This window comes from Rhinopithecus roxellana, chromosome 5 (genome assembly GCF_007565055.1).
Source record: "Rhinopithecus roxellana isolate Shanxi Qingling chromosome 5, ASM756505v1, whole genome shotgun sequence".
Classification (NCBI taxonomy): domain Eukaryota; kingdom Metazoa; phylum Chordata; class Mammalia; order Primates; family Cercopithecidae; genus Rhinopithecus; species Rhinopithecus roxellana.
The window spans coordinates 119,700,482-119,721,520 of NC_044553.1; the positions used below are offsets into that span (position 1 = coordinate 119,700,482).

Here is a 21,039-nt window from a genome sequence, read left to right on the forward strand (position 1 = left end):
GCCCAAGAGGGGCCCGGGCTGGAAACTTTACCGCGAAGCAGCCCTCATCTCAAGGTGGCTCAACAGCACACCTGAAATCTAGCCCATGCGACAGCGTGGGAGCAGGAGGCCCTACTCTACCGCAGTAAGAACATTTATGGGCACCTAAGCTCTGGGAGAATGGCACCTGAGGGAACAGGGCGTGCCCACAAGCAGAGCTCCAGGAGGGAGAAGAGGCAGCCCTGCTCCTAGTCTCAGCCAGCATGCGTCATGTCCAGGCCCCAAAAGGGTGACCCTGGCTCAGGTTCTCATGCTCCAGAAGCTGGCCCAGGCGGCAGTGGGTTCCCTGTGGAGGCAGCTCATCATTCACAACACAGCAACGAACCTTCTGCTCCCACAAGGAGAATGTATTTTAAACTTGGGAAGAGTCATAATTCTGGGATGTTTCACATGTTGTCAGCTTTAACCTTCTACAGACACAAGGCCTCTCCTCTGGGAGGAGAGACCTCTGGCACGTGCTGGTGTGTGGTGGGTCCCTCTTCCTATTAGCAGAAATGTGGTGGGCATGCGCCAGGTTTATGATTTGGATCGTGTCCTGCACATAATACCTGTGAGAATACAACTGGGACTAGGACAATGCAGGAAGCATATTCTTCAAGAGGTGGTAACCAAAAGGCTCGGCTATACAAAAGGAATTCTGGTGGCAGGGCATGGTGGCTCACACCTGTAATGCCAGCACTTTGGGAGGCCGAGGCGGGTGGATCACTTGAGGTCCAGGAGTTCGAGACTAGCCTGGCTAACATGGTGAAACCGTTTCTACTAAAAATACAAAAATTAGCTGGGCGTGGTGGTGGGTGCTGTAATCCCAGCTACTGGGGAGGCTGAGACAGGAGAATTGCTTGAACCCAGGAAGCAGAGGTTGCAGTGAGCCAAGATTACACCACTGCACTCTAGCCTGGGCGACAGAGCAAGACTCCGTCTCAAAAAAAAAAAACCCACAAAAAAACCACAAAAGGATTCTGGGTGTAGCAATCTCAATAGAGTCAGCAGGTGACTCTGGTTCTCCTAAAATTCTGCCCTTACTTGCCACTCACCACACCCCCAAATCTGAAGGGCCAGCCCATTTCTACCTATGACACCTCACCAGCAAGAAAAGGCCATGGGACCTCAGAAGTCTGTGGTGCTAAGGATGAAGACTCTAGTCAGAGAAGGCGCTCAGCCCTAGTGAGGAGGTTCTGGGAAGCAGGTGGGTCTGCTCAATGCAGTCCCTAACCCTTGGGAGCGTCCATGTGAAAGGTAAAGGTGCAAGTGGCTTGGGCATGCTGAGGCAGGCAGGGCCCCTCACATCTACAGCGGCCGTGTGCATCAGAGAACGGCATGGCTGCACATGTGAGAACTGGGCACACCCGAGCAGTGTCAATAGGAATCCCTTCCCCATTCCATGCCAAACAGTCTTCCCCAGACACAAAGGTTCCAGGTCCTAAGGCCTGACTCTTCTATGGCTCAAAATGGGTTCTGTTTCCAGACGCGCTTGTCTTTGCTTGTCTTAAGGACTCTGTTTCAGCCCAATCCTTGACCCTCAGACAAACTGGGACAGGTTGGGAACTTTGATGTTGAGATCGCCAATGTTGATGTTCCGAGGAATCTCTGGCAGGTTGATGTTTTTCACAGCAGACACAGCCCGCGCAGGGGCTGCTGAAAGGCCACCCTGAGAAGAAATGAGAGGCGAGTATGAGACAAAGTCTCAGTGTTACCCGCTTAACGCTAAAAAAAAGAAAAGAAAAGCAAAAACAAAAACAAGCTCACGCCTGTAACCCCAGCACTTTGGGAGGCCAAGGTGGGTGGATCACCTGAGGTCAGGAGTTCGAGACTGGCCTGGCCAACATGGTGAAATCCCATCTCTACCAAAAATACAAAAATTGGCCGAGTGTGGTGGCGGGCGCCTATAGTCCCAGCTACTAGGGAGGCTGAGGCAGGAAAATCACTTGAACCTGGGAGGTGGAGGTTGCAGTGAGCTGAGATCACGCCACTGCACTCCAACCTGGGCAACAGAGTGAGACTCTGTCTCAAAAACAAACAAACAAACAAAATAACAGGTGAGGGATGCCTAGAGAAATTCCAAACTGAGAACACACAACTGAAGTTTTAATTTTCCCCCCTTATTCCTCAAAAGTAGCCAACAAAACAATCTTGAGGTTAGATGGGGTTTCGCACAGGGATCCAAAGCCTGCAGTCCTGCTAGACTACCAGCTCCTCAGAGGCGGGGTGTGGCCTATGCAGTTTCACAGCCCCAGCAACTCACAGTGCCTGGCACATGGTGGGTACCCAAAAAATGCTGAAATAATCTAAAGTAGTTTGTCAGGGGCACTTTTCTGGTTACAAAACAAAACAAAACAAAACCCCTTCCTCAAAAGACTGAAGACTCTTATTGAAACGTGCAAAGTCACAGGGAAATTCTTAAAAGGAAAAGAAAAGCCATGGCTCTAGGGCAACTGCTTGCCAACTAATAATGTGAGACGAAAAGAGCTGGCTTTGGAAGTGTCGTGTGGCAACAAGCTGGGAGAAGGTGGGGGGTATCACAGATACAGAAGGGCTGGTGACAAAACGCAGAGTATGCACATCTACAGTGAACCCCCCACCTGGCAGGCTCATCCCCATGTGGAGAGAAGGGCAAAAGTGGATGAAGACTCTCTCACAATCATTTTTCCCCTATTGCCTTCTTTCCGAATGCCAACTCCAATTCTGCCCTCACCCAGCAAGTCTCCATTTCTTCTCATTTCCAACCCCCTTGCCTCTGACTCACTTACTATTCCTGGAATCTTCCCAGCCTACATTTCTGAAAGAACTATAGCTGCCACAATAGCTGTGGTCTGCAAAAGCTTCTTCCGCAGGACTGCCAGTCCTCACAGAAAGAATTCCTGGTTTTGCAAGATCAAGTTCCGTTATACAAGGCAAAGAATCTCTTTACGACACTCAGATAATTAAAGAGGTAATTTGTTCTGCTATTTCTGCATGTGAAAGTATATGTCTGTAACCTCTGTGCTCTGGTAAGGCTGAGGAAGGGGATGGAGAGACCTCAGAGGGATAGGACAGAATTTATGTGAACATCTGTATCAAGCCCAGTACCATGTGGGGGTGGACTGGGGTATGTTATTTTCAAGCCTAGCCCAAACTCTACTGTAGTTTTTTATAAGACTAACTGGAAATAAGGAAATTGGCAACTCTGAGGTCTGAAAGACACCACGAGAAATGGCTGCTAGGAGATCGGACTCTTAAAGCACACAAACCAGGAAACCACACTGGAATAGGAGAAGAGGGTTCTGGGTCCCTCCAGGGAACGAGTGGCTTTCAAAGGAGGAATTACAAACCACAAACATGGGTCATAACCCCCAAGCCAAAAGCTGTTTGCTTTCCTCTGCCATCTGGCTTTTCTATTTACTCTTTTACCCTGAAAGTCTGAGATTTCAAACCTTGTTATCTGTTTAATTTTCAGGGCTGGTTGACCTTCAAATCCATGAGTTTCAATGGACTCAAGGAAGAAAGAAGATGAATATCATTTCCTGAGGTTTCACAGCAACACAAACCAACACATGTACACACTCCTGCCTCTGCCCAGGTTTTCTCTACCCAGCCAGGACTAGAACACAGTTGCTTACTCACCTCAGATTTCTCCAGCCTGTTTTGAGCTTCAATCTGAGCCACGATTTCATTCATGTTTGTTTCTAACACCATCCCACCCATCACCACCTCCTGGAGGATGTAGTGTACCTAAAGGGAAAGCAAAAATCAGAAGAGTCAGAATACTCTGTGGTGGTCAAAGTGTAACCCATGAGGTTTCCTTTTCCTGCAGCAGCAGAGTGGTCAGATATGACAACAGGTCCTGACTCAGAACTCAGACACTCAAGCCCCCTTGCCCATCCACCTCTCCAGTGACACCACGAGGGGTCTCTCCCAGGTCTTGGCACAGGGCAACATGAATCTCTCCCCTCAGCAGGGAGGTGGTAGCTATGAGCCCAGGCTTCAAAGTCAGGCAGCTCTTGTTTAAATTCTGGCTCTGCTACTTGCTAGTTGGGTGGCCCTGGGCAAATTATCTTTAAAGTGCTTCAGCTTCCTTCCAGGATTGCAGTGAGGGCTGGATGAGATAAACGTGTGTAAAGCACCTAGCCTGGTGCCCAAGACACACTGGGTTCCAAGTAAGTAATTATGGCTTTCATTATTAATATTACCATCGTCAACACTGACTGTCATTAAGTAGGTCCAGTTATGACAGAATAATCCCTATCCAAGCAACTGAAATGAATGTCTCCTACCTTCCATAAGGCAGATCCTCCAGGCTGTGCTCCATTGAAGGGACATGATCAGAGCAAGATAGAGCCCAATTCCTTTGCACCTCTCCTCACCTCATTTCTTACCGCTTAGATTAGAAAGCAGATTCAGTATAAATACCTTTATAAGCATAAGGCTCACATTTGGGCTTAGGCTCCATCTAGCTAGTAGTTATCTAAACAAAGCTGAATCTCAGTGTACCTAACCGCTGTGATGGGACAGAGGCTGACTCAACCACTGTATCCCATCATGGTAGGAAAGCTGTCACAGAAAGCCCTGGGTGGGTCAAAGCAGAGATGCCCACTGGGGTTCATAAGGAATGGTATTCCATATTTCAAACCAAATCATATCAAATGGCCCTCAAGGTGCTTTCAGTCAAGGTGGGAAGATAACAAATACAACCTTCTATTGTTAACTAAGTGCCAAATGATTGGGATAGTCCTGGGGAAGTCAGAGAAGAAAGGGAACAGTGGCTAGAGAAATCAGAGAGTTTCACAGAGACAGTGGGAGGACTGAAGCTGGGCTCTGACATTAGAGAAGCAGGGGAAAGAATTTCAGGTAGAAGGTGTTGGAAGGAGCAATTCAGCTGGTGTATGGGCAGGTATGGGGAGCTCCTGGGTCTGGCTGGGATGACAACTTTATTTACGCAGGAGAGAGGCTAAGACAAGGCTGAGAAGGTAATTTGGGTCTGGAGCAGGGCTTTTCAGCCTGGGTACTAGTGACATCTGGGGCCAGAAAATTCTCTGCTGTGGGGCTGTCCTGTCGCTGTGGCCTGTTCTCTGGCATCCCTGGTCTCTACTCCTCCAGCTTGACAATCAAAAATGTCTCCAGAATTGTCATATGTGTTCCAGGGGGCAAACTCACCCCAGCTGAGAACCACTGGTCTAGAGTCTACAGTCAACCACCAGTTTACTCTGTAAGCAATGCAGAGTCAAGAAGAAAGATGTGTCTGCATATCTGGGCACTGTGCACTTCTGCCATCTGAAGTTCTCTGGCATTTGCTCCCTGTATTTTGCCCTCAGTAAGTGCAGGGAACGTCTGATCTTGAGGGCAGAGTATAATAAATCAAATGTATTCCCGTGTATGTGTGCCCACACTGAGCCTTATTAACCACTGTTCTGTCTACATACACACACACTCTCACGAGGTGTTCTTACATTTTATACAATATGAATTATTCATTAGCTATATGCAAATAAAGATTTAATGGTAAAAGTCTCATATTTAGATAATTTACAAAATGTTAAACAAGACTGGTTTTAAAATAATTCCCTGGGGGAATTCCACTGTTTATACTTGTCCCCATCAATAAATAGGCCTCTGAAAACAGTATGGTGGTTCCTCAAAAAGATTAAAAACAGAATTACCATATGGCTCAACTATTCCACTTTTGGGTACACACTCAAAAGAACTGAAAGTAAAGACTTGAAGAGAATGTATACACCCATGTTCATAGCAGTATTATTCACAACAGCCAAAAGGTGGAAGCAGCCCAAGTGTCCATGAACAGACAACTGGATCAACAAAATGTGCCATAGAAATACAACAGAATATTATTCAGCCTTAAAAAGGAAAGGAATTCTGTTTTTTGTTTTGTTTTGTTTTGTTTTGTTTCCATCTGAATTGAGACGCTGTAAAAGGGAAGGGAATTCTGAGACACACTGTAACACGGATGAACCTTGAAGATACTGTAAGTGAAACAACCCCCACACAAAAGGATGAGGACTGTGTGATTCCACTCCTATGAGGTACCCAGAGTCGTCAAATTCAGAGACAGAAACTGGAATGGGGGCTGCCATGGGCAGAGGCAAGAAGGCAGTGGTTACAGGGGTGCTGTTTTGCAAGATAAGGAGCTCTGGAGATGGATGGTGGTGGCGACTGCACAACAATGTGGACATACTTAATGCCACAGAACTGTAAGTTTAAAAATGGTGAAGACAGGAAACGTTACGTTACATATTTTACCACAATTTAATAAAAAAGGAGAGAAACAGTCCTCTATACCTGTACTTTCAGTATTTATTCCTTTTATTTAGCCACTCCCCGTGTGGGTAGAAAGTAGTACTTGCTGAGTATCTATTATGAACCAAGTACTTTATGTAACTTACCTTAATTTTACAACATTCATCTAAGGTAGGTAATGTAACCTTCACTTTATTATTATTACTATTATTATTTGAGGCAGAGTCTCACTCTGTTGCCCAGGCTGGAGTACAGTGTTGTGTACTTGGCTCACTGCACCCTCCGCCTTCTGGGTTCAAGCGATTCTCCCAACTCAACCTCCTGAGTAGCTGGGATTATATGCACCTGTCACCACACCCAGCTAATTTTTATATTTTTAGTAGAGTCGGGGTTTCCTCATGTTGGCCAGGCTGGTCTGGAACTCCTGACCTCAGATGATCCGCCTGCCTTGGCCTCCCAAAGTGCTGAGATTACAGGCGTGAGCCACCACACCTGGCCTGCCTTGTCTTTATATATGAAGAAATTGATACATTTTATGTATGAGGAAAAGGCAATAAAATGATCCCAATGTCATGTATGTTAGTAGCAGAATGGTGTTGATTCCAGAGCTCATGTTCTACCCTTTCTATCATACTTCCTCAGAATCCCAAACTGTGTCTTCCAGTCTATTCATCCCTGACACCTATTCCACATGAAATCATTTAAGACTTTGGTGTATCCAGATCTTGTATTAATTCTTCCATGCTTTATCTCCAAGGCCTAGAACAATGCTCAGAGTAGGCATGCTGAAAGAATGAAAGGCTTTCCATATATCTGAGTAGCATATTCCTTGGGCTTTAGGGACTTCGAAGACCGACAACAGTGTGGTGGTGGGGGCTTTATGGAGAAGGTATAGTAAAAGGCCTAACACATGATGTCGTGGAGACTAGTGGCTGGTTAACAGAAAAAGTCAGTTAAAGCTTCTTATTTAACACTGCATCATAAAGTCAGCATTTTCAAATGCTGTTCAAAATGTGTTCCAAATGCAAAAAGAAGAAATAGAAACGCAAACTCCATTTTTGTTATAACTATAGGATATCCAAAATTCCAAACCCCCAAACAGGTGAAAAAGCTGTCAAAAGCAGGGAGTTCCGGCAGGGACTCCTTTGCTTCACAGAAGGAAAAGAAGAAAGGATGCTACAGGGAGAGGACAGGGAAGCTGGAGATCTCAGAAAGACCTGCAAAAATATGTACTTCCTGTGGGTAAAGGACACACTCCGGTACCAAATTAATTCCTTGTTTTTAGAAGGCAGGAACTTCCTTGGACCTGAAGTTGAGGCTAAATGAGAAATCACACAAGCTACATTTGCCTCACAGAGGTGGTCTCCATGGTAGTAGAGAAGACAGCCTTTGCATTGAGGAGATGCTAAGAGACACCTTGCCTATCTCGATTGGCTGGCTAGAGACTAAGGGTACACGGACTCACCCAGAACCCTAAATCAAGGGAACAACTGTAGCCAGCCCAGAACACAGTTTTGGTAGCTCCCCCAGCAAGCATCCTGCCAACAGCTAGTCCCTGAAAAACTTGCCTATTTAAGTATACAAAAAATCTAAACAGGATCTATAAAAATATACAATGAGGAAAAATTAGGAAAGAAATAGGAAAACCAAATGGCAGACTAAGACCACACACTGGAAAAGGGCCTCCAAGGACTAGATATAATGGTAATAAAATATTTTACACGATGAAAAAAAGAAAACTTGACAAAATAGTTGTCTCTATGAAATGAGAGCTCAAAGCAGAAATACAAGAACTTCAGCAGAGGTAGGGAGACGAGAAGACAAGCTGTATACTAGCAGAACTGAGGAAAGAAGTGAAAGGAAAAATACTGTTATAGAAATGAAGGTGAGACTGGAAGAAGCAAAGGGAGAAGAGAGACTGCTAAAAACACACTGGGAACAAAAGGAGAGAAATGAAAAAAAAAAAGAAACCAAAAATGGCTAAAAGAAATAGAGAAGAAACAGTTACAAAAGACAGCAAAGGAGATGTAATATTTGCATAAAAAAACTTTAACATGAATGGGACAAATATGTAAAGATATATTCATAAAGATAGAATCTAAGATGTTTCTGAACTATAAGAGGATTGGGGTCTACATACTGAAAGGTCACACTGTATCCCAGGGAAAACAAATTCAGAATAGGCAGTACCAAGATACACCTTTAAGTAAGGTTTCTGGGTTCCTGCAACCAGGCAAAAAGATCAAATCACTTAAAAGAGAAACAAAATCATGAAAATTTCCACATTAATATTTGATGCTAACAGAAAATGGAACAATACCTACAAAATTCTCAAGGACAGAAAGTGTGACTCAAGGACTTTATTTATTTTTATTTTTATTTTTGAGATGGGGTCTCGCTCTGTCACCAGGCTGGAGTGCAGTGGCGCGATCTCAGCTCACTGCAACCTCCACCTCCTGGGTTCAAGCGATTCTCCTACCTCAGCCTCCCAAGGAGCTGGGACTATAGGCATGCGCCACCATGCCCAGCTAATTTTTGTATTTTTAGTAGATATGGGGTTTCACCATGTTGGCCAGGATGGTCCGGATCTCTCAACCTTGTATTCCGCCCCCCTTGGCCTCCCAAAGTGCTCAAGGACTTTATACCCAGTCAACTGTCCAGCAAGGGTAACAGAATGGGGACCACTGTTCCCAAGTATTTCTTTTTTTCTTTCTTTTTTTTTTTTGAGACAGAGTTTCACTCTTGTTGCCCAGACTGGAGTGCAATGGTGCTATCTCCGCTCACCGCAACCTCTGCCTCCCTGGTTCAAGCGATTCTCCTGCTTCAGCCTCCTGAGTAGCTGGGATTACAGGTATGTGCACCACGCCTGGCTAATTTTGTATTTTTCGTAGAGATGGGTTTTCTCCATGTTGGTCAGGCTGGTCTCAAACTCCCAACCTCAAGTGATCCACCCACCTCAGTCTCTCAAAGTGCTGGCATTACAAGCATGAGCCACCACACGCGGCCAAGTATTTCCCACCACACGCGGCCAAGTATTTCTTAAGGAATCTACAAAAGGAAGCACTTGTGCCAACTAAGAGGTGACTGGAAAAACTATGGCAGGTCCAGGCCTGGTGGCTCATGCTTGTAATCCCAGCACTTTGGGAGGCCAAGGCGGGTGGATCATTTGGGGTCAGGAGTTCAAGACCAGCCTGGCCAACATGGTGAAACCCCATCTCTACTAAAAATACAAAAATTAGCCAGGTGTGGTGGCACACACCTGTAATCCCAGCTACTCAGGAGGCTGAGGGAGAATCGCTTGAACCTGGGAGGTGGAGGCTGCAGTGAGCTGAGATTGTGCCATTGTACTCCAGCCTGGGTGACGGAGCGAGACTCTTGTCTCAAAAAAAAAAAAAAAAAAAAAGTTAGCTGGGCAGAAGTGGCACCTGCCTGTAATCCCAGCTACTTGGGAGGCTGGGGCAGGAGAATCGCCTGAACCCAGGAAGAGGTTGTAGTGAGCCAAGATCATGTCACTGCACTCCAGCCTGGGCAACAAGAGCGACAATCCTTCTCAAAAACAAAAACAAAACAAAAAACTACGGCAAAAACTTGCAGCGAGCACTGAAGCTACTTAACTGTAGGTCTAAGACTAAAATAGGATTAGGGTAACAACGGAGTGTCAATACTATATGCTTTGATGATGTAGAAAACTCCAGCTAGTAAAAACTAGGAAGAGAAGAGGGGAAAAAAGGAGGGAGGTAGAATACGAACACTGATTTCCTCACCCTCAGTAACTGAGAGTCCATGGATAGCATTTAAAACTAAAGTAATAAAGGTATGGTTAATCTGACTTTTACTGTGACTTTTCCCGTGAATGTCCACACCTACCATTATTTGCTATAAACAAAACTTTGAGGGCGCGGTGGCTCAAGCCTGTAATCCCAGCACTTTGGGAGGCCGAGACGGGCGGATCACGAGGTCAGGAGATCGAGACCATCCTGGCTAACACGGTGAAACCCCGTCTCTACTAAAAAATACAAAAAAAAAATTAGCCGGGTGAGGTGGCGGGCGCCTGTAGTCCCAGCTACTCGGGAGGCTGAGGCAGGAGAATGGCGTGAACCCGGGAGGCGGAGCTTGCAGTGAGCTGAGATCCGGCCACAGCACTCCAGCCTGGGCGGCAGAGCGAGACTCCGTCTCAAAAAAAAAAAAAAAAAAAAAAAAAACTTTGAGAGCCATTAAACTTTTGGCAAGGGCCAAAAAACTTTTTCTTTCTTTCTTTTTTTTTTTTTTTTTGAGACAGGGTCTTGCTTTGTCACCCAGGCTGGAGTGTAGTGCCATGATTATAGCTCATTGCAGCCTTGAACTACTGGGCTCCAGCAATCCTCCTGCCTCAGTCTCCTGAGTAGCTGGGCCTACAGGCACATGCTGCCATGCCCAGCTTTTTTTTTTTTTTTTTAAATTTTTAAGTAGAGATGAGGTCTTGCTCAGGCTGGTCTTGAACTCCTGAGCTCAAGGGATCCTCCCGCCTTAGCCTCCCAAAGTATTGAGATTACAGGTGTGAGCCAATGTGCCCAACCCAGAAAGATCTCTTCTGCTGATTTGAGTTTTTTGCCATTATTGCAAAAAACTCACCCAAAATGCATCATCTACAATTTCCAGTTTCTCTAAAGTTAGAACTCAGACTACTATGAAACAGTAAGTACAGAATCCTAGATTTTTAGGATTCCTCCACCTCTACTCTTCCATAGTTATCTTGCCCAACCTAATTCAGCTTCATTTCTTTTTTAAAGTAACTTGTCCTTCCAAAGCATTCCTCTTAGTTTTCACAGAATAATTTTCTTTTCTCTTTTTTTTTGGAAACAGGCTCACTCTGTCGCCCAGCTGGAGTGCAGGGGCATGATCTCGACTCACTGCAGCCTCTGTCTCCCAGGTTCAAGCAGTTCTCTTGCCTCAGCCTCCTGAGTAGCTGGGACTACAGGTGCACGCCACCACGCCCAGCTTATCTTTTGTATTTTTAGTAGAGCCAGGGTTTTACCATGTTGCCCAGGCTGGTCTCGAACTCCTAAGTGCTAGGATTACAGGCATGAGCCACCATGCACAGCCAGAATAATTTTCTTTTCTTCCTCATAATTTAATACGTATATTATTTAATCAAATTACATAATTACAGTACCACTTTACTGGCATAAAGAGATCTGGAAACATCACATCTGACCTTTAGTAAGCAAAATGACTCAAGTGTAACTGAGCAATGGATAAGCAAACAGCTGCCCGTATTAGTCCTGCTAGTCAGTTCAGACCTTGTCCACTGAATATGAAAAGTTGACCACAAAAGATGGCTAACATTTCTCTGACTGGAGACAGACGGGACTTGAGAAAGTTGGAGGCTGCCAAGCATGGGTGTGGGGAGCAAGCAGTCAAGAATCAATACTGAACTCATGTATCTAAAGAACTGGAGATACAGTTAGGGCACAAAGAAGGGTTCTGTTAAACAATGGAAGTTGGCTGGTGGGCTGACCTTGAGGAAGCCTGTAGAACTCTAGGTAAATATCTGAGAAGACTGACAGGCCGGGCGCGGTGGCTCAAGCCTGTAATCCCAGCACTTTGGGAGGCCGAGACGGGCAGATCACAAGGTCAGGAGATTGAGACCATCCTGGCTAACACGGTGAAACCCCGTCTCTACTAACAAATACAAAAAACTAGTCGGGCGAGGTGGCGGGCGCCTGTAGTCCCAGCTACCTGGGAGGCTGAGGCAGGAGAATGGCATGAACCCGAGAGACGGAGCTTGCAGTGAGCCAGGATCCGGCCACTGCACTCCAGCCCGGGCGACAGAGCGAGACTCCGTCTCAAAAAAAAAAAAAAAAAAAAAAAAAAAGACTGACAGATAAAGTCACAAACCAACACAGGGAGGCTGGTAGGGAAAGAAAATCTGAGATGTGAGTCATGCAAATGGCATTCGAAACCATAGGAACAGAAGGAAAGAGGCTAAGTCTTCAAGAGGCCTAAACCCAGACTCACACAGTGTGCAATGAACAAATATGAATTATCAAGTATGATAATTCAACTTTCTCTCTACTCAGCAAGCATGGGAAATAATGACACTAGCAAAATGCATTCAGAAGTGTTTATTAACAGAGTTTAAACAAAAGTGCTACTGATTTTTCAGTACTTGGCAAATCCAATGGTTATTTAACCTAAAAATAATTACAACCAGGATGAGTTTCATCTGACATAAAGATTAGGATAACCCCAATAAACCAACAGGATATCTTGATATAAGGGGAAGACAACAGAAAAAATGCTTCAGGCGATAAATCTGAAATCTTAAAAGGTAAAATGAGGCATAGATACTGATGTTTTCCAAGATCAAGATACATAAATTTATGACCACATTTTAGTGAGTGAAAGTTGGTGTTTTTAGCTCTGTCCTATTTAAATTTTTCTCTTGGAACCCCTGAAAATAGTCAAGAGTAGGAATGAGTACTATAGTCAAAATGTCAGTTCTTCTAAAGACAATTTAACCTGCTATTGAGTCTCTCCATTCTCCCCCAACACCTCTGGACATCTGTGTCTCTTCATTTTTTTTTTTTTTCTTGAGACATGGTCTCACTCTGTCGCCCAGGATGGAATGCAGTGGCACGATCTTGGCTCATTGCAACCTCCACCTCCCGGATTCAAGCGATCCTATAGCCTCAGCCTCTCCAGCAGTTGGGACTACAGGCCACATGCCACCACACCCGGCTAATTTTTTTTTTTTTTGAGACGGAGTCTCGCTCTGTGGCTCAGGCTGGAGTCCAGCGGTGCGATCTTGGCTCACTGCAACATCCGCCTCCCAGGTTCAAGTGATTCTCCTGCCTCAGCCTCCCGAGTAGCTGCGACTACAGGCGCGTGCCACCACACCCGGCTAATTTTTTGTCTTTTTTGTAGAGACGGGGTTTCACTGTTAGCCAGGATAGTCTCGATCTCCTGACCTCGTGATCCACCCACCTCAGCCTCCCAGGCTGATAGCTTTTTATACTAGTTTCATTAATTCCTAAGAAAGGGCTTCAGAAAATAAGTAGGGAAGAGATTGTTGAGAGCTGGGAAATGCATCATTTTCTTGTCTATACTTGAAGGCGTGGTGGCTACTAATAAGTCAAAGGGTAACAAGACGCTCTGAGGTGACTCAGTACTGACAGGGGAAGAGAAAATCATCTGAGAGTCATCTTGGCCCACAGTCAGACTCTAGTTCCCCTATTATTCATTTTAGAAAGAAATGAGGCCGGGCGCGGTGGCTCAAGCCTGTAATCCCAGCACTTTGGGAGGCCGAGACAGGCGGATCACGAGGTCAGGAGATCGAGACCATCCTGGCTAACACGGTGAAACCCCGTCTCTACTAAAAAAAATACAAAAAAATTAGCCGGGCGAGGTGGCGGGCGCCTGTAGTCCCAGCTACTCGGGAGGCTGAGGCAGGAGAATGGCGTGAACCCGGGAGGCGGAGCTTGCAGTGAGCTGAGATCTGGCCACAACACTCCAGCCTGGGCGGCAGAGCGAGACTCCGTCTCAAAAAACAACAACAACAACAAAAAAAAAAAAAAAAAAAAAAAAGAAAGAAATGAAAAGGGGATATCTTTATGAGTAGAATTGAGGGCCTGGTACATATGCCTTTTTCTCTCTTACTCGATACTGTCATTCCAAAGTCCAATGTTTTATCAGTGTTTTAAGACAAGCAAAGGAGTGACTATCCTCATTCCCTTGCATCTCTTTTACCTAAAAACGAACATATGGTAATTAGATTCAATGACTCTTGGCTGGATATCTATGTAGGTGTAACTACAGTGAACAACATGGAACACATTAAGAAGTACCAGGCATACTTGACTTCACTGAAAAGTTGACTTCTAGCTAAGGAGACAAAACAATATGAGTCAAACAGTTAGACATTAAATCACCATTAAATCATTTTAACAGAAACCTTCAAAAGTATATTACACACTCCCATGACTTCTAAAAAAGAATATTCTAAATGTAATTGGGCTTTTTTGGGGGGAGTGCTTTTTTTTGCAGCTCACTGTTAATATCAAGTAATGAATTGTATTTATTTATTTATTTTTTCTTTAGATGGAGTCTCGCTCTGTCGCTCAGGCTGGAGTGCAGTGGCACGATCTCGGCTCATTACAATCACTCTAAGCACTCTAAGATGCACATGAGCACAGGCACATGAGAGCAGAGGCAAAGAAGAGCAGATTCAAATCTTCCATGTCACACTCACTCCAGACATACACTAATTAAGTATAATTGAGGGCAGATTCGTCCTGTATTTAGAATTTTTCGTTTCCTTTTTGTTTTCGGACAAATGGATAGAGGTGACCAAGTTAAATGTTTCAGTGAGCCCACTGTACCTACCACATAAAAGGTAGTGTGTTAAGTTCAAGGCATTCACTGATTTTTCTTTTTTTGAGATAGGGTCTTGCTCTCTCACTATCACTCAAGCTGAAGAGCAGAGGCGTGATCATGGCTTACAGCAGCCTTGACCTCTGAGGCTCAAGTGATCTCACCTCAGCCTCCAGAGTAGCTGGGACCACAGACGTGCATCACCACGCCCAGCTAATTTTTGTATTTTTCGTAGAGACAGGGTTTCACCATGTTGCCCAGGCTGATCTCAAACTCCTAGGCTCAAGCAATCCTTCTGCTTCAACCTCCCAGAGTGCTGGGATTACAGCACCTGGCCGATTTTTCACTAAAAGAATATAATCTCTAGGCCGGGGGCGGTGGCTCAAGCCTGTAATCCCAGCACTTTGGGAGGCCGAGACAGGTGGATCACGAGGTCAGGAGATCGAGACCATCCTGGCTAACACCGTGAAACCCCGTCTCTACTAAAAAATACAAAGAACTAGCCGGGTGAGGTGGCGGGTGCCTGTAGTCCCAGCTACTCAGGAGGCTGAGGCAGGAGAATGGCGTAAACCCGGGAGGCAGAGCTTGCAGTGAGCTGAGATCCGGCCACTGCACTCCAGCCTGGGCGATAGAGCGAGACTCCGTCTCAAAAAAAAAAAAAAAAGAATATAATCTCTAACAACGTCTATTTTCAAATAGGCTTAACATCACAGAATGTTAAGAGCTGGAAGAAGGAATGAAGATAAGATGTGGACCCTGTCCTTACAGGGTTTAGAATCAAGTAAGAAAGATTAAACATGTAGAGAATTAACTATAATAAAAGGAAGTCTTTGATAAATACCATGACCCAAGTACAAAGTGCTATGTTATTTCAGAGAAGGGTGACCTTAAGACTAACTGGCAATTGGAGGAAAAGGCATCCAGGCAGAGGGAATGGCAAATTACCTAGCAACTCATTAATTATTCTTCATTAATAATTCATCATCTTTTTTTTGAGACAGATTCTCGCTCTGTCGCCCAGGCTGGAGTGTAGTGGTGTGATCTCAGTTCACTGAAACCTCCGCCTCCCAGGTTCAAGCAATTCTCCTGCCTCAGCCTCCTGAGTAACTAGGATTATAGGCATGTGCCACCGCGCCTGGCTAATTTTTCTATTTTTAGTAGAGATGGGGTTTCTCTATGTTGGCCAGGCTGATTTCGAACTCCTGAACTTGTGATCTGCCGAACTTAGCCTCCCAAAGTGCTGGGATGACAAGCATGAGCCACCACACCCAGCTCATCTTCTTTTATAATTAATAAAAGGATCACTCACTCGCTGGCTTCATGTTTTATGCTCTTTGAGTATATACAGTTGACTACAGTAAAGTATACTCACTACGTATTATTACTTCCTTTTTAAAAAAAATGAATTCCTATTATGAGTCAGGGTTCTCTGTGAAATCATTTTTTTTTTTTTTTTTTAATGTTCTAGCAGCACTTTTTCTTTCTAGCCCAGTGTTTCATCCTCCTTTGGCTACTACCTGTTTGCACTGCTGATCCCAAACGCCAAGCACAGTGCTAAGTATAGAAAAAGATCCAAACCTTGTCCTTTTGAATTTTATCCTTCGTTGGTTGCTTATCTGCTAACAAAACATGACACAAACACATTTCCCCATATTTAGGATGTCAAAGCAGGCAGGAACACTATAGGCAGCATTGCAGAGTGTAGAGGGAGCAGGTCCAGAATCAGAGTCCAGGATCTGAATCTGGCTCTATCACTTACCAGCTGTGTGACCTTAGAAAAACTGAGGCTTCCTACCAATAAACCTCAGTTTCTTCATCTGTAAAATGGGGAGAACCAGAGTTCTGGGCTGCCAGGCTTATTCTAAAGATTAAAAAAGATGATGTAGGAAATAAATGAGACACTGTATATAAAGCACTTGGCTATCTATTATGTGCCTGGTTCTTAGTAAGTACTTGATGGATGTTGGTTAATTTGGTAGTTATAATCAAAGTCATCTTGACCAACCTCTTCCCCAGTGCAGGATTCTGTTCTTTGGCTCCTGCAACAGTGTAGATCCTTCACTCTGGTGACAGATCCTTCGCCTCCATGAAGAGAGCTCACTACTGTTTCCAAGCTGCTCAGTGGGCTGTTGAGCAGCAACAACTGTCAGAGAGTTTTTAACTGTACTGAGCTACAACAAGCATCAAATAATTTCCACCCCCGATCCTACCTGTATCCTCTGGAACAACAGAGAATAAGTCCCTGCTCTCTACCCTGAGATTCTATCACTCTGCCTAAGGCAACCACATAGGCAGGCAGGTAAGTGAAGCACAATTTGGCCATTAAAAAAAAAAAAAAAAAAAAGTCCAAATGCCACTCCTAGATCTCACAAACCTGTTTCTAAGGAGACTATCTCCATCCCCACAGTTCCCTGCTCCTTCTAAATCAATGCCCATGGAATAGCCCTGCACCCCACTCCACCCGCTCGCCCTTTACATGCTGGATCAAAGACTTCCAAAGCTGTAACATCCCTAAACACAAGTTACAAAAATAGTTCAGTATCACTGGAGCGTAAAGTTCAAAGCAAGAGGTAAGGCTAGAGAGGCAGGCTGGGCAAGCTCACGGAGGTCTTTGTACATGAGAAGGGACTACGGCTTCACCCTTTTGGCAGTGGTCCCCAACTTTAAAAAAAATCATGAAAATTCACTAAATAACACACTTCCCTCAATCACTTAGTGTAACTGAACTATCATAAGGTTCTGAGGAAGGTGGTGGAGGGGAGTGAGGCATGTTCTTCTCCTCCTCAAGAATCACTGCAGTTAGGGGTATACATCAGCAAGAGAGTTAGTAAAAAATACATTTTTAAATATATCATTAGGAAGGTGTGTAAAGGATAGTTTTAAGGCACAATATAGGAGGCAGAGAGACTAGTAGGAAAAAAGTAAAAATAAAGACAAACTCACCATTTATTGAACTAAGCAATTATTCACTAACTCCAATCCTCAAGTAATTGAATGGTAGATATTACTGTATTATATCAAATCTAAGACTTCACTGATTGTAAAACATACCATTTTACGTGCTACTAAAAAAGAAAAACGACATACCATTGATTATAAGAAAAATCTTGATTTGATGTTAAAATTATAAATGGTACTCAAAAAGTGAGTCTAAGAATCAATGAAATGTGATATCATCCCTGTTTTACAAGTGAAGAAAATTGAGGCACAAAGAGGTCTTTAAGAGGGTTGCATAAATTACACAGTTAGAATCTGGTAGAGTCAGAAGCCCACAAAAGCACTTCATGCAGAATCCCACTTGAGGAACATAGGGTTCCTAGATCCTTCTGAGTGCACCCAGAGGTTATCTCCCAAGGGAGCAAAGGCAAAATGAAAAGTGAGCCCACCCTGAAACTAGCCAGTATGCACAAGTCATAACCTTCAGAGGCAAGTTCTAATTAGAATTTGGTTTTTAAAAATGGGCCTTGGCTGGGTGCAATGGCTCACACCTGTAATTCCAGCACTTTGGGAGGCTGAGGCAGGTGGATCACTCGAGGTCAGGAGTTTGAGACCAGGTTGGCCAACATGGCGAAACCCTGTCACTACTAAAAAGTACAAAAATGAGGGCCGGGCGCAGTGGCTCACGCCTGTAATCCCAGCACTTTGGGAGGCTGAGGTGGGCAGATCACGAGGTCAGGAGTTCAAGACCAGCCTGGCCAAGATGGTGCAACCCTGTCTCTACTAAAAAAACACAAAAAATTAGCCGGGCATGGTGGTGTGCACCTGTAATCCCAGCTACTCAGAAGGCTGAGGCAGGAGAATTGCTTGAACCTAGGAGGCAGAGGTTGCAGTGAGCTGAGATTGCACCACCGCATTCCAGCCTGGATGACAGAGTGAGACTCCGTCTCAAAAAAAAAAAAAAAAAAAAAAAAAAAAATTAGCCGGGCGTGATGGCACGCACCTGTAGTCCCAGCTACTCAGGAGGCTGAGGCATGAGAATTGCTTAAACCCGGGAGGCAGAGATTACAGTGAGCCAAGATTGAGCCACTGCACTCCAGCCTGGGCAACACAGCCAGATTCTATCGCAAAATTAAAAGAAAAAAAAAGGAGGGGGGGGAGGCCTCTAGCTGTGCTAATCAGATATTGAAAATAAAAAAACAGGCTGGGTAAGATGGCTCATGCCTGTAATCCCAACACTTTGGGAAGCTGAGATGGGCGGATCACTTGAGCCCAGGAGTCCAAGACCAGCCTGGGCAACATGGAGAAACCTCATTTCTACAAAAAATTTAAAAAAATTACCCAGGCATGGTAGTGCACGCCTGTAGTCCCAGCTATTTGGAAGGCTGAAGTGGAAGGCGCTCGGAAGCAGAGGTTGCAATGAGCTGAGATCGTGCCATTGCATTATAGCCTGGGCAACAGACCAAGACTCTGTCTCAAAAAAAAAAAACAAAGAAAAGGCCAGGCGCAGTGGCTCATGTCTGTAATCCTTGCACTTTGGGAGGCCTAGGTGGGCGGATCACCTGAGGTCAGGAGTTTGAGACCAGCCTGGACAACATGGTGAAACCCTATCTCTACTAAAAATACAAAAATTAGCTGGAAATCACTTGAACCTGGGAGGCGGAGGTTACAGTGAGCCAAGATTGTGCCAATGTACTCCAGCCTGGGCAACAGAGTGAGACTCTGTCTAAAAAAAAAAAGAAAAGAAAAGAAAAAGAAACTCACAAAATTGGGACACATATCTATTTCACATCAACTAATCAATTCTGACTGTCCTGTACTGTTTGGATAACCAACAAAGTATTATACACTGACACTATTCCAAAGGAGTTTACAATCTACTAGAAACAATTAGAATTAAAAACATGAGAGGCCGGGCGTGGTGGCTCAAGCCTGTAATCCTAGCACTTTGGGAGGCCGAGACGGGTGGATCACAAGGTCAAGAGATCGAGACCATCCTGGCTAACACGGTGAAACCCCGTCTCTACTAAAAAATACAAAAAACTAGCCGGGCGAGGGTGGCGGGCGCCTGTAGTCCCAGCTACTCGGGAGGCTGAGGCAGAAGAATGGCGTAAACCCGGGAGGCGGAGCTTGCAGTGAGCTGAGATCCGGCCACTGCACTCCAGCCTGGGCGACAGAACGAGACTCCGTCTCAAAAAAAAAAAAGAATTAAAAACATGAGAGCATGAGCAAGAAGACAAACAGTTTGGAGAACTACAATACTAAATTTCAGAGAAAGCTTCATCAAAGGTAAAAACTGGGCTGGGACTGGGCACGGTGGCTTATGCCTGTAATCCCAGCACTTTGGAAGGCCAAGGCAGGAAGATTGTTTGAGTTCAGGAGTTCAAGACCACTCTGGCCAACATAGCCAGACCTGTCCCTTTTTTCTTTTCTTTCTTTTTTTTTTTTTTGAGACGAAGTCTCGCTCTTGTCACCCATGCTGGAGTGCAATGTGCAATCTCGGCTCACTGCAACCTCCGCCTCCTGGGTTCAAGCAATTCTCCTGCCTTAGCCTCCCAAGTAGCTGGGATTACAGGCGCCTGCCACTATGGCCGGCTAATTTTGGTATTTTTAGTAGAGATGATGGGGTTTCACCATGTTGGACAGGCTGGTCTTAAACTCCTGATCTCAGGTGATCTGCCCACCCTGGTCTCCCCCAAAGCGCTGGGATTATAGGTATGAGCCACTGCGCGCAGCCTTTTTTTTTGAGACAGGGTCTTGCTTTGTCACCCAGGCTGGAATGCAGTGACACAATCATGGCTCAATGCAGTCTCAACCTCCCAGGCTCAAACGATCCCCCTACCTCAGCCTCTGGAGTAACTGGGACTACAGACATGCATCACCATGCCCGGCTAATATTTTTTACTTTTTTGTAGACATGGGGGTCTCACTATGTTGCCCAGGCTTGTTGTCTCCAACTCCAGGGCTCAAGTGATCCTCCCACCTCAGCCTTTCAAAGTGCTGGGATTAACAGGCATGAACCACTGCACCTGGCTTAAAGAACTCTTTAAATTACTTTTTCCAGAATTGTAATTCAGGATTTTGATTTTTCTGGATTGTGATTTTCAGGACATTAGACTTTAGGAATTTTGATCTTTCCAGATTTCAATATTTGGGATTGTTCCTTTCAGGATTATTATCGGCTTCCCTCTTACTTCTCTCACTTCCTTCCAGTTTCTATTCAAATGCTATCTTATCAAACATTTCTCTAACTACCCTATATAAACTATCAAGCCACATCTACCCAGGCCCTACCCTGCTGTATCTTCTCCCCTGCACTTATCACCACCTATGTTTTATTTTGTCTCCCCTGTTAGAGGTAAGATTCATGAAGACAGGAATGTTTTATTAACTGTTTCCCCAGAATATGGGTGGATATATGAATTCCCGCCTAGAACAGTGGGTGAATACATGAATTCTACAGTAATTAATTAACAAGTATGT

General features: G+C 44.8%; 1 protein-coding gene across 3 annotated transcripts in view; it reads right to left on the bottom strand.

Annotated features, from left to right (window-relative positions):
- Nucleotides 1-365: 365 nt before the first annotated feature.
- The window catches only part of AP3S2 (adaptor related protein complex 3 subunit sigma 2), a 57,119-nt gene continuing 36,445 nt past the window's right edge, over nucleotides 366-21,039 (bottom strand). The window contains exons 5-6 of one of the 3 annotated variants that reach the window (XM_010378621.2): nucleotides 3,640-3,747; nucleotides 366-1,687 (exon numbers count right to left, since the gene is read on the bottom strand). In XM_010378621.2, coding sequence (XP_010376923.1) covers nucleotides 1,559-1,687; nucleotides 3,640-3,747 — 237 coding nt within the window. In that variant the 3' untranslated portion in view covers nucleotides 366-1,558. Of the gene's footprint in view, nucleotides 1,688-3,639; nucleotides 3,748-15,842; nucleotides 16,746-21,039 lie in introns of those variants that run through there. The other 2 variants (XM_030929907.1, XM_030929906.1) reach the window with 2 other exon arrangements.